The 17,514-nt window shown below is 49.3% G+C and overlaps 1 protein-coding gene across 1 annotated transcript; it reads left to right on the plus strand.

Annotated features, from left to right (window-relative positions):
* The first annotated feature begins 744 nt into the window (after positions 1–744).
* DIO1 (iodothyronine deiodinase 1) lies at positions 745–17,395 on the plus strand. The gene is made up of 4 exons (XM_055304881.1): positions 745–1,109; positions 8,643–8,786; positions 13,782–13,981; positions 16,472–17,395. The coding sequence occupies exons 1-4, from the start codon at positions 788–790 to the stop codon at positions 16,562–16,564; spliced, it is 759 nt and encodes a 252-aa protein (XP_055160856.1). The 5' UTR covers positions 745–787; the 3' UTR covers positions 16,565–17,395.
* The last annotated feature ends 119 nt before the right edge of the window (positions 17,396–17,514 follow it).

Genomic DNA, 17,514 nt, shown 5'->3' on the forward strand with positions numbered 1-17,514 from the left:
CCCGACGTGGGACTCAATCCCTGGTCTCCAGGATCACGCCCTGAGCTGAAGGCAGCGCTAAACCTCTGAGCCACCCAGGGGTTCCCCCTGTTTCTGTGCTTAAAATACTAAAAAATCAGTTTCCATTTACTTGTGTCTTCCCCACTCTAGACTCCCTACTGAGTGCAGAGTGTTGTAGGTATCTCACACACACACACACACACACACACACGCGCGCGCGCGCACATACTACACGGAGTCTCAGGTCCAGATTTTCTTGCGGATGGCCCAGCTCTGTCTCTGCCTGGAGAGCCTCCAGACCCAAGTTCTCTGGGGAGGGCTGTGCTTCCAGAAACACTCAACCACCAGTTAGAAGCTGCGAGTGGAAAAAGATCTTTCATCAGTGAAGGAACAATTTCCATTATTAAAAGAATAATCAGTGTTAGAACTTACTTGCAACAGAGGCTTTCTAAAGGACCACGGAATCGCTTTAAGTGTGATCTCTCTACGTATTTGTTTTTAAAAATTTACCAGAGGGAGGATTTAAGATCTTCAGTCTCCTAGTCCAAGGATCTCTCAAAGGCTAAGGCAAAGGATCAGAAATGATAATAATTAGAGCAGAACTTTGAGCACTTGGTTCGGAATTTCCCATTGCATTGGCAGGAGGGCAGGCACCTTCTGTCCTGGCACCTTCCTGCTGTCTCGGGTTGGCCAGGTCCAGCCTGCACCTTTGTTCAGCTCCGCCCAGTACCGCCTGGCTGCGGCCTCTCTGCCCACCGGCCTCAGAGCCAGCTCTGCATGTGCCGAGATGGGGCTGCCCCGGCCAGTGCTGTGGTTGAAGAGGCTCTGGGTCCTCTTGCAGGTGGCTGTGCAGGTGGCTGTGGGCAAAGTGTTCCTGAAACTGTTTCCCGCAAGAGTCAAGCAACACATCGTGGCCATGAATGGGAAGAACCCCCACTTTTCCTATGACAACTGGGCCCCCACCCTCTACAGCATGCAGTACTTCTGGTTTGTCCTGAAAGTCCAATGGCAGCGACTAGAGGACAGGACTGAGCCAGGAGGTCTGGCCCCCAACTGCCCTGTGGTCCGGCTCTCGGGACAGAGGTGCAACATTTGGGACTTCATGCAAGGTCAGGAAACTGTTACAAGCTTGAAATGTGCTTGGAATTGGGGTGCCAGAGGTGGGTGGGGAGGTGGGTTGGAAAGTCCTGAATTCTCCTACTCTAGCTGCTTCTTTTTTGGGTGCTTATCTTCTTCTCACTTCCTGAAACTGGGACTTCTAGATTCTGTTCTTCTGAGTGGCATCACCACCTTCCCAGACCCTTAACCCACAAACCAGCCACCCTGGCCTTCAGCTCCTGCCACATGCTCTTCAGCTCTGTGGGGTCAGCCCTTGCTTGCCCATCAAACTGCTGCTCAGCGACACTTCCCTGGCTCCCCCAGACTAAGCTAGCCCCTCTTCTATGCTTTACGTCCTCCACTTTTCTTTATTTATCCGACCTGGTAGGTAGTGATGTGTGGGTGTTTGGTTCATGTCTGCCACCCTCACTGGCCTGCACACTCTGAGCAGGCGAGGCCCATGGTCTAACCCACTTTGTGCCCTGGTGGCTGCTGCTCCACAGTGGTAGGTGCTCAGTGAATATGTGTTGAAGCTCTCTCTCTCTCTCTCGCTCCCCCAGGCATACCAGTTCTATTGATTTGGGGTGTCATCGACCTCTCTTTCCGTCCTCACAGTTCTTTTCCTCCTGCCAGGCCGCCTTCCTCCTCCTCCCCCTCTTCCCACCAAATTTGTGACTGGCTGCCAAATCACCCTTCCACAAGCACATGCCTGGCTCACCGACCTGCACTCAGAAGGAAGCCTGGGCCCAGCCCTGTGTTCAAAGCCCTCCCTGGGCCAACTCCCACTTCCCACCCCAGGCTCACCTGCAGGCTTCCCCTCATGCTCTAGCCTCCACAGGAACTCCTGGGCCTTGCGTGCCCCTGTGCTTTCCCTTCTCTACTTTGCTGATGTTGGTTCTTCCCCTCAATCACCAACAGTCCCAGAGCCCTCATCTTCAGGGGCCTGCTCCCATCCACTCCTGTCCCATGAGCTGTCTCAGATCTCTACAGCTGGACGTGCACTCTCTCTGCTGAACTCCTGGCTCTGTGTCTGCCCTCTCCTTGGACTCTGATTCTTCCCACCCAGCATCTGGCTGCCGAGCACAAGTGCTTTTTTCCTGCCTGATGGGGAGCCTTGTGACAGAACTGTGTCTGATTCATCTCTGAATTCCCAGGACCTGGACCCAGCAGATAGAGTGGAGAAGGTCCCTGAGGCAGTTGACTAATCTAGGATTTTCCTTCCTTCCTTCCTTCCTTCCTTCCTTCCTTCCTTCCTTCCTTCCTTCCTAAAAAGATTTTATTTATTTATTTATTTATTTATTTATTTATTTATTTATTTGGCAGAGAGAGAGAGAAAGAGCACAAAAGCAGGGTGGGGAGAGGGAGAAGCAAGCTCTCTGCTGAGCAGGAAGTCTGATGTGGGGCTTGGTGCCAGGACCCCGGGATCATGACCTGAGCTGAAGGTGGACACTTAGCTGACTGAGCCACCCAGGTGCCCCAATCTAGTATTTTTCAAACCATATTCTTTAGAAGCCAAATACCACAGATATGCTTTGCCACTTTAAGTTTCCTGATTGAAGTAATTTGGGAAAACCTGCACATCATACTCTCCTCCTGGAAATTCATAGAGCACACAAATATTTAAAAAGCTCTAAGAAGCCCTGAAGCTTAAAAACCAACAAAACTTGGAAAAACTGATAAAGTACTGACTGATTTTCCTAACACACACGACCCCCAGCTCTCCACCTGAGGAAATGGCCATTGTCATCACCGAGGTTCCAAAGAACACCCTTTAAGAAACATTGACCTAATCCAATCCTCTCACTTTAGAAGGGAGCTGGAGAACACCAAGAGGCAGAGGTAGCAGATCCAGGGAGTGACCAAGTCAGACCCAGAGTCTGGGCTTCCTCATTTCATTCTCTCTAGTGCTCCTCAGCAAGCATTCATGAGCACCTCCTCTGTGCCTGGTGCCCCACTAGATCCCAGGCACTCGGAGTTTGGTAAGAGCTTGCTCCTTCCACGGGTTTATGGCTTCATTGCACAGAGGTAGATGCGATAAATAAATCCTCACAGTTCTGTGAGATGTGGGAGACTGTAAAGGTATATAAAGTTTGCCTGCAGGGCTTGGGAGCTTTCCTGGAGGAGGTGGTTTTGGAACTAGGCCTTGAAAGATGAGAAAGACTTTTGTAGCTTGGGAAGGGAAAAGTATTTCAAGCAGAGGGAAGGGAAAGAGTTTTTTGCTCATGACTTTACAACTGCACTACACAAAGGACCTCCTTTTATTCAACATCCACTAAGTGACCACTGATAATAGGAGCTATTGAGAATAACATCTAACTTTTATTGAGTGTCTACTATGTGCCAAGCACTATGCTAGCACCAGGTCAGTTCACTGGATATCAATCATCTAGTGACCAGTGCCATGAAGGCCAACTTGCCTCGTGGTCAGTTTACAGAAGGTACTTGCTTCTTTTAACTCTTCACTTTCAATGGACCAGTTTATGTTTTAAAGACTATTCCATTTGTCTCTGGTCCCGGCTATTGCACCTGAGACCCAAGAATGTAGAGAGAGGGGACCAAGAGACAAAAGAAAACTCTACCTGTAAAACAGAGTTGACTTTCAGCACACTGATCCAGAAATAATTGTACTGAATGGTCTGGAAATAGTAGGTGCTGGTGGTACAGAAATCAATATGACCGGTGTCTCCCCTGGAAAGTCTCATAGCCCAGAGGGGGAGATGGTACAGTGAGAGAGGGAACCAGAGGGTTCTGGAAGAAGTGGGATAGGGTAGGGAGATGGTTAGAGGAAGGCCTCTTGGAGAAAAGGCTGGTGAGCCAACTGTATAGGGAGAGTGAAGCCTTGGGATGGGTAGAGAAGAGGGAAGTGGCGAGCAAAGCAGGGCAGAGGAGAGGAGCCACAGAAGTCCGAGGTGTGGAGGAGCATTGGTCAGTTTGGCAGAAGCGGGACTGTGGGAGGCATGAGGTGGTGAAGGATGAGGCTGAACACATGATCAGAGACCAGTGCTTAAAGGACCTTATGTGTCTTGCTGAAGACTATAGACTTCATCCTGAGGGTATTGGTGAATTCTAGAAGGATTTTCAAGCAGGGTGTTAACAATGATCAGGTCTACTTAATAGAAAGAGGTCCTGTAACTGCTTTGGAAAACCACCAGCCACTAAAAAACTCTGATGTATACTTTGGGTATAAATCTGAATTCATTTTACAGCCACAGACTGAAATGTCTAGAAGATTCTATGGATAATCTAAAGTAGTTCTTTTGTTTTTCAGATGTGAAGGCCCAGAGAGGTAAATTCCTTGCTCAGAGTCAGTCATACCAGGAGTTCTTATAGAGTCTGACCTAGAACTCGTGGCTTCTGACTCTCTCAGCTAGTGTGCCTTTGGTTGTTGGATAAGACAACAGAGGCTCAGAGAATCCCCAGCTGCCTCCTCTCTTCTGCATGTTCATGCACATGTACACACATGACACACACACACTCCCAGACACACACACACACACACACAGCAAAACATGGACTGACTGGTGTGTTGTGATAGGAAGGCAAGTCTAGATAACTTATTTTCTAGGTACTTGGGAGTTTATATAAAACTGGATTTATTTCAGTCCTATTTATTATCTTCTAAAATCTCTCCAAGTGTACTTAGGAGGTGTCATCTAGTAACGATAAATGGGCTTTTGTCTGCTGACAGAGAGCCTCGTACAGGGGTTAATTTACTGGCGTGGAGGTCATGATGGTGGATTCAAGACCAGCTACTACAAAGCTCTTTTCCCATTTACACAGACAGGTTGGACTTGACAGTACTAGCCCAGTATTCGAAATGGTGTTCTCTGCACCGTGACTTGTGCACACAGGCAGAGTGCCAGTCCTCTGTACCATCAACCCCTTGCACTCATCCTTCCTCTCTGCTATCACAAAAGTGGGGAACTAAGTTTAAACTTTGCCCTTGATACTGATCACTGTACCCAACCACACTATAAATAATTAAACACAAGGCTCTGTCTCTTCCAGTTTCCTAATTGGCGAGCGTTGAATTTTCTTTCTCCAATTAAAAACAAAATTCCAGATAGCTAATATTTAGCACTGGTCCTGACCTGACGACTTTTGGGTTCTTATCTAAAACATGATTCTCTGGGGTCACTGGAGGCCAAGGGCTAGCCACTTGGCCTTAACTGGCCTCTGAGCCTACCCTGTGAGGTCTGGCAGCCCTGTCACATGGGCGAGGGCTTGTGTAATCAACCAACAGGAACTGGGGCCCACTCAGTGCCCCGTAGGGCCTCTTAGGAGAGAATCTATAAGCCAAGGACAAGGAGAGCTTTGTATCTCCCGGTCAGCTTTCTCTTCAGGTATTGAAAAATGAGGACTATATAACCAATTGTTTCTGTCTTTACATGGCCACCAGGAAACTCAAATGTTAGTTCAGTTATAATGAATGCATGGGCCCTTAAGACTGCTTTATTTGTTTTTCATCTTTCCCTCCTGATCTCTGCTTCCCAGAAGGGCATGATTATTTTTTTATTAAAAACATATTTTATTATATGTGTAGGCTGCTTCAAACTCATTGCACAATAAGGTGAGCATATAACTAATGAAAATAACCATCAGCAAGCTAAGATGCCCTCTGTTCCCCTCCATCAGCAAGTCCTGTCTGTTCCATCTTTCACCTTCTCTGCAGCTTACACACTAGCCCGGGCTCCTGTTATCTCTCACGTGCATTTCTCTGACACCCCCTAACTGTATGCTCCCCAATTCCATTCTCATCCTCAGGCCTTTCTCCATAGAGTGATCTTTAAGTGTAAATCCAACCATGTTTCATTATACATCCCTACCGTAGGAGTCAGGGTTCCAGCCTGCAAGCCGCAGGAACTCACTCTGGCCTTAGTCACACACCTACACATACAAAGAACACATTAAGAATGTGTTGCGAGATCCCCAGAATCAACCACAGCTGGAGCACTGGGCCTGGTCTGTCTTTTTGCATCAAAAGTCTGCTGCCAAGGTGGTTGCCTTGGGAATCAGCTGCCCCCACCCCATCCCCAGCCCAGGACTCACCATCCCAGACAGGGGCACTGCCACTGGGCCATGGATGAATTCTGTTCTGCTGTGTCAATTACTCCAGAGCCAAAGAGATCTCTATGGGATGGTCCAGTCACCCCAGCCTGGGTCACTGCTTATCTCTTGGCTGCCGGGGACAGAGAATAGACCAGGACCCTCTGTCCTCTGTCGAGGCAGACCCTCCGATGGGAGAGCCTGCCTCCCTGGCCCGTACCTACCTCTCTCCAGTCCTGCCACTCATTAATTACCCACCCTCCCTTACTTCCGGCCCCCTCCCCAGGCCTAGCTCTGGTAATAGTGGCCTTGCAGGTCTTTGGAAACGTGCCAAGCTCTGCCTGCCTCAGGGTCTTTGTACAGCATAGAGTCCTTTGGTCTGAAATGCCCTTCTCCTTCTGCCCATCGCTGGCTCTTTCTTAGCCTTCACTTCTCAGGTTAAATGGCGTCTCCTCGGGAGCCTTTCCTGACCCACCTGTCTAAAGCAGGTCACTCCTTTATAGACTCTTTTGTAACACTTATCACAAGTTGAAATGACCACATTTACGAGTTTACTTGTTTTTTTTTGCCATGGAACAGACCTCAAATGGCATGCAGGCAGAGACCTGCTGGCCTTGTTCTGTGCTGAATCCCCAAAGTGTAGCAGAGTGCCTTGCACACTATAAGTGCCACATAAATGCTTGGAGGCAGAAGGAGAGTGTGCCTGGGGACATGAGGATGAAGGAGGGGCAGGCTCTGCCCTCAAGGGGTGACAAGTAGTCTGGAGGGCACAATACTGCAATGGGCCGGGTTACAGTGCATGGCCCTGCTGTGCTCTGAGATGTGAGGGCAGGGCTCGATGGTGTAACTCTGGCCATGGGCAACACCAGGTGCTGGCGGTGCCCTACAGTTGCCCCTAGTTGAAGGTGGGAGAGGTTGCAGAAGGCTCCCACCCACCGCTGGCTTCATGGGGGTGGGGCCAGTAAATCACACAGGAAAAGGCCCTGAATTTGGGGTTTAATGTTTTGCGTTAAGCTGTCTTCAAATCCTTAATCATTTTACCTTTGAATTTGCATTTTGTAAGTGAAACCTGTTGGGACAGTAGAACATGCCAAGGGGGTTGGAGCTGGGCTCATGCAGGATCCTGCCCTCTTGCTCCCTAGGAATGTTCTCCATGACCCCCCCTTCCACCCTCAGATGCAGGGCTCGTCCAGCCTTATCCCCACTCCTGCCCTGTGACTGCCATCGCCTTTTGATCCCAGAGGGGCCCGAACACAGGCACAGCAGAGGCTGGGGTCAGGTGTATGCATCCTGCAGCATCTCATGGCAGGGCGTGGAGGCAGCTGTCCCCCACCTGGGCCCACAGTGCCAGGTGCAGGTTGTCAAGTGATGGTAACAGGGTAGGAGAAGCCTCTCGTCCCCTCTCTGCCCCTGTCAAGGGACCCAGCATGTCCCTGAATGCACTTGTTAGACCCTGTGGGGTGGGTGGTGGGCATATGGATAAATGTCTAGCTCAATTCCTGTGCTCCAGGCCGGGGCAGAGTGTGTCAGTCTGGTGGCTGGAGGGAGAGGGAAACCAGTGGCCCAAGGCCATGTCACACACACGTGACCACCGAGTTTGGGGGGTGCTGGGTGACCATGAGGATCCACACTCACCCTATGAATATCCCTATGTCTGTGCAGCATGCAACACTAAATAGTAGCTAGAAAATACCATGCCAGTGCAAGAGAGAAGCCATGGAAGCAAAGCAAATCTTTTTATTTTCATATATTTAGTGGCACTTTGCTCCCTACTTTGTGAACAAGGGATCCAGCCTTTACATTTTGCACTGAGTCAGCAAATCATGTAGCCAGTCGCCACCGCCCCAACCCCGGCCTTCATTCTCCATCGCTGCCTCTTTCACTTGGAAGCTCCAGGACCACATAGCTGATACCAACAACTTACATTTGTTGAGTACCTACTATGGGCCAAGCACCATTTTAAACTCTTATCTATACTACCTGTAATCCTCATAACAACCCTATAAGGTAAGTATTATTATTATGCCCACTTGTGAATGAGGAAACAGGTGCTTTGAAGGAGAAGAACACTGAATTGAGAGTGTAGAAGCCAGAGTATTAATTTTAACTCCACCATTGACCAGGTGTGTGACCCAGAGCATGTCTGTAGACAAGGAGAAAAATCGCTTACATTGCAGTACACTAATCTCATCACACGAGAAAATGGATGTGTGCGTGCCTTATAAATTGCCCAAGAGGGACTCTCATTATTTTAATTACCACCTAGTGGCTGCAGAGGGTGTCCACTGAGACCCCCTGATGAAATCCCCTCATTGTGGAGCAGTGAAAACTGGCTCCAGCCTCTGCTAAGTCATGCTCTGTAGGCTTCAGACCCCCACCATGGCCTGGCTCCATCTTCCAGGGAAAATAAAAATCATAGAAGTGAGAGCATCTGGAGCAAAGGGGAATCAATGTTGTGTGTAGGGGATTGATGGTTGATGGTTCTGTTCCTGTTTCAGGCAACAGGCCATTGGTGCTCAATTTTGGAAGTTGTACCTGACCTTCATTTCTTTTCAAATTTGACCAATTCAAGAGACTTATTGAAGACTTCTGCTCCACAGCAGACTTTCTCATCATTTACATCGAAGAAGCACATGCATCAGGTACAGAGAGACTCCCTGTCCCTGCCTCTTCCTACCTCCTCTCTTCCCCCCCTGCTTTCCACAAGTCCCCCACCCCCACCCCAAGGTTGGGAAAGGGAGAGGAAGAGGAGGGAAAGAGCCACTATTTACTGAGATCTGCTATTTTTCAGTTCCTTCTGGATTTACCCACCACTTGTTAGCTCCCCAGTCTGTGCTTCCAACCTGGTGCACAGAGCAGAAAACCTAGAGTGGGGGGCCTGGGTGGCTCAGTCAGTTGAGTGTCTTACTTAGACTCAGGTCATGATCCCAGGGTCCTGGGATGGAGCCCTGTGTTGGGGCTCTGAGCTCAGTGGGGAGCCTGCTTCTCCTTCTGCATCCCTCCCCCTGCTCATTCTCTCTCTCTCTCTCTCTCTCTCTCTCTCTCTCAAATAAATAAAAATCTACAAAACAAACAAACAAACCTGGAGTGACAGGTCCAGCTAGCCAAGTTCCCAAAATTTTGAAGGGATGAATAGGAAAATCAAAGGAGAGAAGCTAATAGGAGGAATTTAGTCCTGAAATGTCACAAGTGAAATGACTGCTTTATGTCTACATGTGAGATCCCTCCTAAGATTCTCCAAGCTCACAGGGACACTTTGGTTCATCCTGGTCAATTGTTCCCAATTGGTTCTTTTTTTTTTTTTTAAGATTTTATTTATTTATTCATGAGAGACACAGGCAGAGGGAGAAGCAGGCTCCCTGTAGGGAGCCCGATGTGGGACTCAATCCTGGGTCTCCAGGATCACACCCTGGGCCGAAGGCGGCGCTAAACCGCTGAGCCACCCAGGCTGCCCCCCAGTTGGTTCTGATTGAGCATCAGAAGCAGGTGGAAGGCTTGTTAAAACAAACTGCTGGATCCCCACTCCAGAGTTCATCAGTCAGATCTGGGATGGGGCCTGAGAATTCACATTTCTGACAAGCTCCGGGTGATGCTGAAGCTGCTGGTCTGGGAACCAACCTTGGAGAACCCCTGCCCCAGGCTAGCTTTCACCTAGGGCAGGCATTCTTCCTTCACCCCTGACAGGTGGTCACACACCCTCATTACTTCACAGGATATCTTGTTCCTTTGCTGGACAGCTCTGTTGGGGAAAGCTCTTCCTGAAACCCCTACAGCCGTGGTGTAAGTCCCTGAACTTCACAAAATGATCAGATACACCACTGTCTCTCCGATTTTCAAGGGGATTGAACCCATGAGAGTGGCCCAACTCTAAAACCCAAAGATTGAAGAAGGCAAGAAGTCATGTGTGGCTGGGTGGGACAAGTGTCATGTACTCGGCATCTCCCACAAGATTCGTCTGTCTCCCAGTCCTTGGCAGACCCCGTGTCGTGGAGCTCAGCAAAAGAAGGATGAGTGAGTGTGGTTAGGCCAGTATTAGCTTTGCTGGTTTATCCGTGTGTTAAGTGTAGGTTGCTTCCATTATCAGCAAAGTTGGTCCAACAGTGTTTTCTCCAGTACAGTCCCTGGATCCCTGATGTCAGAGCCACATGGTGGCTTGTTAAAAATGCATATTCCAGGGCCCCACCCCAGGCCCATTGCATCCGGATTTATTACACCCAAAGGATTGAGAACTTCTTTCAACTTAATACTCTGTTCACTTAGCTGGCAGCTAAGAAAGAGCATTTGGGCTCTGTCAGGTATCTGAGGTCTTCATGGCTGAGAAGACATGATGCCTTGATGTCATCATAGCTGACAGCATTTCTCCAACTTTGGCATGTGCTTAAATGACCCAGGGACCTTCTGGATCAGCAGGGCTGCAGTGCTATTCCCCATGTGATGATTATGCTGCTGATCCAGGGTCTGCACTCAGAGTAACAAGATCCAGCTTTAATCTCCAAAGGAACAGATTGTAAACTGCAACAGGAGGGGTGGATCATCACAGAAATTGTTTCTGGTCCTGATACCTGCCTCCTGACCCATTTCTCCTGGGATCAGCCCAGGACGAAACTTTCCAGAACCCAGGGCTGTCTATCTCAAGCCAAAGAGTAAAGAACTTCCTGACCCTGTTCTGATGCAGACCAGTTTCTTGCCTCTGTGCTTTGCCAATCCTTGTTCGGGCGTTTCTTCCTCCTCCCCACCTCCTTCCCCAGGGTATTGTTTCTGTCAATCAGATGTAAGTGGGCATGGCTTGAGCCCCAGAATTAAAATGCCCAGAGCCAGCATCCACCAGTCCCACAAGGTCTTGGGTCTGTGGCCCAAATCAGTTTCCCATACAATACATGTTTGTCCAGGTGAGTTATAGGGAGGCATGAAGCATGGCGGGAAGAACATGGACTTTGGAGTTTCAGACCTGAGTATGGGTCATAGCTCTAACACGTGCTGGCCACATGCTGGCCACAGGACCTTGGGCAACTTACCTTCTGTGCCCATTTTTGTGACCCTGAAATAGGATGATAACACCAACTTCACAGAATCACTCACCTGACAATATTTAAAGAGTACCTACCATGCGCCAGCCCTGTGCGGAGCCTAGGGATATTGAGAGGAAAGATACACACAGTTCCTGCCTCTCAGGAGTTCACTATTAAAGCTGGGGAAGTGAGTCTCTGCTCTTCTCCAAGGCTCTGTATTCTCAGCTACAGAATGAGGGTGGGAATCCTAGCTTGGCCTCCCACAAGGAGGTTGTTGTGAAGCTCCAAGGAGCTAATGGTTGCACAAGACAGACTACCTCAACATGGTACAAATGTAAGCTGGTGTTATCATCATCTACAGTTTTCAGGTCTTGGGATGGGTAATGGTTACTTTAAACTGTGGCCAGGCACTTGTATCTTGGTGTGAATTTCTCCCGAGAGCTGGTTTTTCTTGGAGGGAGTTTCCTGAGCAGGGGACTTTGAAGCACTGAGGAGATGGAGCCATTTCCACCGATAGACTTAACTTTCTACTGCCCTGGGAGGCAGCTATGACTGTAAAGACAGACCATGTGGCTTCTGAAGGAACTCATGACCACCTTACCTGGGCCCCAGGCTCCCCAGGAATGGGGCAGGTAGAAGGGCAAGGTCAGTAGCACTTTATGGTTATTTTTTTTCAGCCCATTAACTAATTAGTACCACTTCCTGTGAGGAGACAGAAGGGCATGTTGGCAAATGAGGCCAAATGAAAAACCCCTTCCATTTAAGTTAAGCAGCCTTAAGTGGGTTTGGTTGGGGCATCTCCAGAGCAAAGTAGCAGAATACCTGTGGTATAGAATAAAAACTGGGAGCTTTCCCACCTGTCTGTTATTTGGGGCAGTGAAGCAAAATAAACCAGCATTTTTCAAGCAGCTTCTGTGAACCAGAGCACTGTGAATTCCATACAAGTCGGCCTCACAGCCAACTGCAACACTGGTTCTATTAATACTATAACAGATGGGGAAACCGAGGATTTAAAGAGATTTCAAGAGCTTGCCCAATATCACAGAGCTGAGTGTGTCAGGGAAGGCTTTCCAGAGGAGGGGGTGTTAGAGCTGTTGTTCTCAAAGGAGGGTAATTTTGTCCCCCAAGGGACATCTGACAATGCCTGGAGACGATTTTGGTTGTCAAAAACAAATTGAACGGGTGAGGGGGCTGGTGCTACCTATAATTTGTGAGTAGAGGCCAAAGATGCTACTCAACACCCTGTAACACACAAGATGGCGCCCCTACCACCAAACACCAATAGTACCAACGTTGAGAAGCCCTATGTTAGGGTTGAGGCTTAAGAGGACAGGAAGGATCTCAAATACAGAAAATATGGTAAGGAGACAGGGAAGGGGGAGGTCAGCCTCATTTGAGGAGGAGTCACTTCAGCTAGATGTGGAAGGACCAGCAGCAGTCATGACGAGAAGTGGGAGGGGGGAGAGACGGTTCGGATCATTACGTGTTTGCTAAGGCGCTGGTTCTGTAATTGGTTTTTAAGCAGAGAAAAAAACCTAATTAAATTTTGTGTAAATAATCATTGTCAGAGATTTTTGGATGATGAGTTAGAAGGTGACAAGATCAGGAGGCAGGAATATTTCTTAGGGGTTGAAAGTAAGAGTCCTTGTCAGGGTCACAGCTGTACTTGGCTAAGAGCTCACCCTAAGTGGCAGGCATCGTGAGGCCCTCCGTAGAGCTAATATCAGCTACGGCAGCAGAAGTCCTAGGAAAGAGAAGGTCCTACTCTCCTCACACTGGATGGAGGCAGCAAGAGGAACAGGGTGGAAGTGAGGGTTGTGGAGGTTGTGGGTCAAGGAATCCCAGGTGTTTCACCCACCTGGCTGGAGCAGAGGCTGGAGGAATGCAGGTGAGACAGGCCAGTCACTGAAGAGCTTGAGATTTATCCTGAGGATGACAGGGAGCCATCAAAAGACCTAAGCAGGAGAGTGACACTGTCAGATGTGCGTTTCGGGAAGAACATTCTGGTGGAGAATAATTAGAAGAGGGAGATTGTCTAGACTCTAGAATGGTAGTTCTCAAACTTCGGTGTGTTGTTAAATCATCTGGAAGGCTGTGAAAACAGATCAGTGGGCCCCATTCCTGGTCAGTCTAGGATGGGGCCTGAGAATTACCAACAACCCCCAGGTGATGCGGCACTGCTGGTCTGGCCAGAATGCACGTAGAGAACCGCGGCTCTGGACACTTGCCTCTCAGAGTGTGGTCCAGGGACCAAGCAGCCTCGGCTTCCTGGGCACCAGCTAGACCCTCAGTGCTTCCCTCGATAGACTGTGTCAGAATATTCCTTTTACAAGATCCTCTGTGGTTCAAATGCACATTCAAGTTCAAGAAGCACTGGCCTAGTGGACTCCCTCCTGCTGAAGAGCCAAGTTCTCAGAGTCAGGAGCCCTGGGCTTCGGTTTTGGCTCAGTCAGTAACTCCCTATGACATCTCATGTATTCACCTGTAATAGGACAGTGGGCCGAGTCACGGCCATGGGCTCCCCTACCTGGGACTCTCAGTTCAAGGGGGTGGGGTGGGGGTGGAGGCATGTAACCTGTAGGAAAATGTGTTGAGCCTGTGAGCCCCCCCCCCCTTTTGCTTCTGTAGATGGCTGGGCCTTTAAGAACAATGTGAACATCAGGACTCACCAGACTCTCCAGGACCGCCTGCAGGCAGCCCGCTTGCTGCTGGACAGAGCCCCCCCATGCCCCGTGGTGGTGGACACGATGAGGAACCAAAGCAGCCAGTTCTACGCGGCCCTACCCGAGAGGCTCTTCGTGCTCCAGGAGGGCAGGATCCTCTACAAGGTGACTGGGGGCGAGGGGCCCAGAAGGGCACAGGCAGACCTGCATTCGAGCCGCTGCCCAGCCATTAACTGGCCATGGGACCAGGGGCAAGTCCTCTCTTAGAGTTTCAGTTTCTTTTTCCACAAAATGGGGGTGCTGCCCCCACCTTACAGGGGGTGAAATAATTCACAGGGACGCCCCTAGCATTTGTTTTTTTAAGATTTTATTTATTTTTTCATGAGAGACAGAGAGAGAGAGGCAGAGACACAGGCAGAGGGAGAAGCAGGCTCCATGCAGGGAGCCCAGCGTGTGACTTGATCCCAGGTCTCTCCGGGGTCATGCCCTCGGCTGAAGGCAGCGCTAAACCGCTGAGCCAGTCCGGCTGCCCAGCCCCTAGCATTTGGACAGAGCTGCAGCCTCTGGCTGCCTTCTGAACCCAAAAGATTGGCCTAGCCCTGGTTCAGAGAAGGACTCTGACTTACCCAAGGTCACACTGCACCCAGCTCTGATTCCAATTCTAAATCCTTCGGATGGGATGGGCCAGGAGTAGGAGGGTGTGAAGCTGCTTATCTCTGAGGCAGGCCTGAACCTGGAGGGGGTTGTGGGAGGTGGGAGCAGAACAAACCTGGGGGATCCCTGGGTGGCTCAGTGGTTTAGCACCTGCCTTCAGCCCAGGGCATGATCCTGGAGTCCCGGGATCGAGTCTCGTGTCGGGTTTCCTGCATGGAGCCTGCTTCTCCCTCCTCCTGTGTCTCTGCCTCTCTCTCTCTCTCTCTCTCTCTCTGTTTTGTGTGTGTCTTTCATGAATAAATAAATAAAAATCTTAAAAAAAGAAAAAAAAGAACAAACCTGACAGGAGCTGGCAATACTGAAGCAGGGATTCAAGGCAGGAATTGAGTCTTGGCTTGCTTTCTGGTGATTGTGCCTGGCTCAGGCCTTCCAGCCTGGCCGGGGTGGGGGATGCAAGCACATCCCCTAAGAGGGCAGAAACTGTTTCATAGCTGCTGAAGGGATTTCAGACCTTGGAGAGCCCATGAAGCCCAACCAGGTGGCTGCTCCTCAGTCCATGTGTCACGCTAGCCCTACTTCTGCAGATGAAATGAGCGACAACGTGCAAATGAACCCAAGGTGCCAAGGTCCACAGCACAAGGACACTTCAGGTCCTTCTTCCTTTCTTCTCCCCAGAGACATGGCTCTAAGATGGCATGACTGAGGCCAACGGGGTTAGGCCCTGTGGAAGTACTGGCAACACAGAAATGAATTGAAAATGGCCTGCCTCTTACTTTGAGTCTAAGGGTTAAAGGAAGATCCACACAGAGTGCTCCAGTGTCCCAAGGACTGAGACTCCAGAGCAGGGATTACCAAACCTTTTCTGCAAAGGACCTGCTTATAAATATTTTAACTTTGTGGGCCAAATAATCCCGGGCACGACAATTCAATCCTACTGTTATAGCACGAAATCAGCACAGACAAGATGTGAAAGGATGAGTGTGAGGCATCAGGACAGATTTGACTGTCAGAGTGTAAATTTCCTGACCCCTGAGGAAGGGTAGGCTCTTCAGAGGTGGTGACAATTGCTTGGGCCTTAAAGGCTAGAAAGCCAGCCAAGTGAGCAGGGTGAGTGAAAATCATTACAAATCTAGGGAAGAGGATGGGCAAAGGCACTGAGGCATGTTAGGGCACGGCATGAATGGAGAATTGGGGGCATTCGGTGACAGGGGTCTCATTCTGGACCCAAGAAGTTGAGCCTATCTCTTAGGGCAAAGGAGAGCCATTGATGAGTTTTGAGCAGGAGAGAGGCATGATCGGATCTGTATTTTATTTTTTTAAAGATATTTATTTATTCATGAGAGACACACAGAGAGAGGCAGAGACATAGGCTGAAGTAGAAGCAGGCTCCCTGCAAGGAGCCCAATGTGGGACTCCATCCCGGGACCCCGAGATCACAACCTGAGCTAAAGGCAGACATTTAACCACTGAGTCACCCAGGTGCCCCTGGATCAGTATTTTAGAAAGATCATGGGCTACTGGGTGAGGCATGGACAGGAGGGAGCAGGGACTGAGGACGGGGATAGTCAGGAGGTGGCACAGCTGTCCAAGTAGGAGGTAAAGAGGGCTGAACTAGGGCATTGGGACTGGGAGGCAGAGGTGGTTCTGACATAGAATGGGTGGAACTTGCTGTGAGGGGTAGAGAGGATAAGGCCTGTCTGAAGGTCTAATTATGGAAGAGCAGCTTATTTGTATAGACCCCTTTGTCCTTTTGAAACTATTCACTTTACCCCCTCCAGTTCTCCTCATATATCTCTGTCCAGTGTGCCCCTTAAATGTTGGCACCACTGCATACCCTCTTCCTGGGTGATCTCATCCACCTTACAGTTGCCTCTGCCACTGACGACAGCATTGTGACAAGTCTTCCATAGCCATCACCAGCCCCGTTCTCTCAGCTAAGCTCCAGAGCTACCTATTCCTGCGGGGCAGAAATCTGGGAATGCTGATTCATTTCTCTTGCAGGGTAAACCTGGCCCTTGGAACTACCATCCCGAGGAAGTTCGTGCTGTTCTGGAAAAACTCCAGTTAGCCCGGAAAGATCCCCCAGTTCTATAGGTGATCCACAGGAGGGCTCCTCAAGTCCTGGCTCTCCTCCCAGCCCAGGTGGCTTTTACCTCTTGACCCATGTCACTAGCTCAGATTGGTCTGATCTAACCAAACAACTGTACTCAGGAAACGAAGCAGCGAGTAAGCTGAAGGTTAAAGACCCTTCACCTCGATGCTGCCCCCACGGTGGAGACCACAATAATTGCACACCGTCCCCATGTGAGAAAGGTCCCTCCCCTCCGGCATACTGCTGGGGTGTGCGGTCTGTCTCCAGCCACTCTGATCCCACGTGGTCAGATACAGCAGTCCTCATGTGAGTCAAACTCATTTTACCAAATCTGCCGTTTATGGACACCATCATCTAAGACACTAAATTGGCTGTTAGAACCCAGCATGGGGAGAATGCCAGTTGCTTAGAGAGAGAGATGAGGAATTGAAAGCTGTTGTACATTTATGCAGAAGCTCATATTCGAAACTATTTCTCTGATTTCTTTGCAAGTCTCCTGATGGTCATTTGTGTTAGATTACATCAGACCAATGGACAACCATTGGTATTCATCTGTTTTAACTCTGCTTCTTTTCATGTTTGTCTATGACGGCCACAGCCTAAAGCACACACAGCTGTGACTTGATTTGAAAGAAAATGTTTTAAGATGCAGCAAGCTAATACAGAATGATTAAAATATCTCAGGCTATTTGAGACGGCTTCGGGGTGATCTTTACATTTTCTTTTCCAATTTGTGTCAGCCTGTTTTATCTTGAGTTATAGCCCAATGTAATTTGATCAGCAAAAATACCATATGCTGGAAGCGCCTCATTTGGTGGGAAGAACATTCATTCTCCGTGGGTTACATATCAAATGTCGCTTTGTCTTGTGAACTCCAGCTAAAGAATGTTTCACATTGGAATCCAGCTACCTTCATAACATGACATAAAAGAATGGACGTGGGAGACAGTTT

This window comes from Nyctereutes procyonoides, unplaced genomic scaffold (genome assembly GCF_905146905.1).
Source record: "Nyctereutes procyonoides isolate TBG_1078 unplaced genomic scaffold, NYPRO_anot_genome, whole genome shotgun sequence".
Taxonomy (NCBI): domain Eukaryota; kingdom Metazoa; phylum Chordata; class Mammalia; order Carnivora; family Canidae; genus Nyctereutes; species Nyctereutes procyonoides.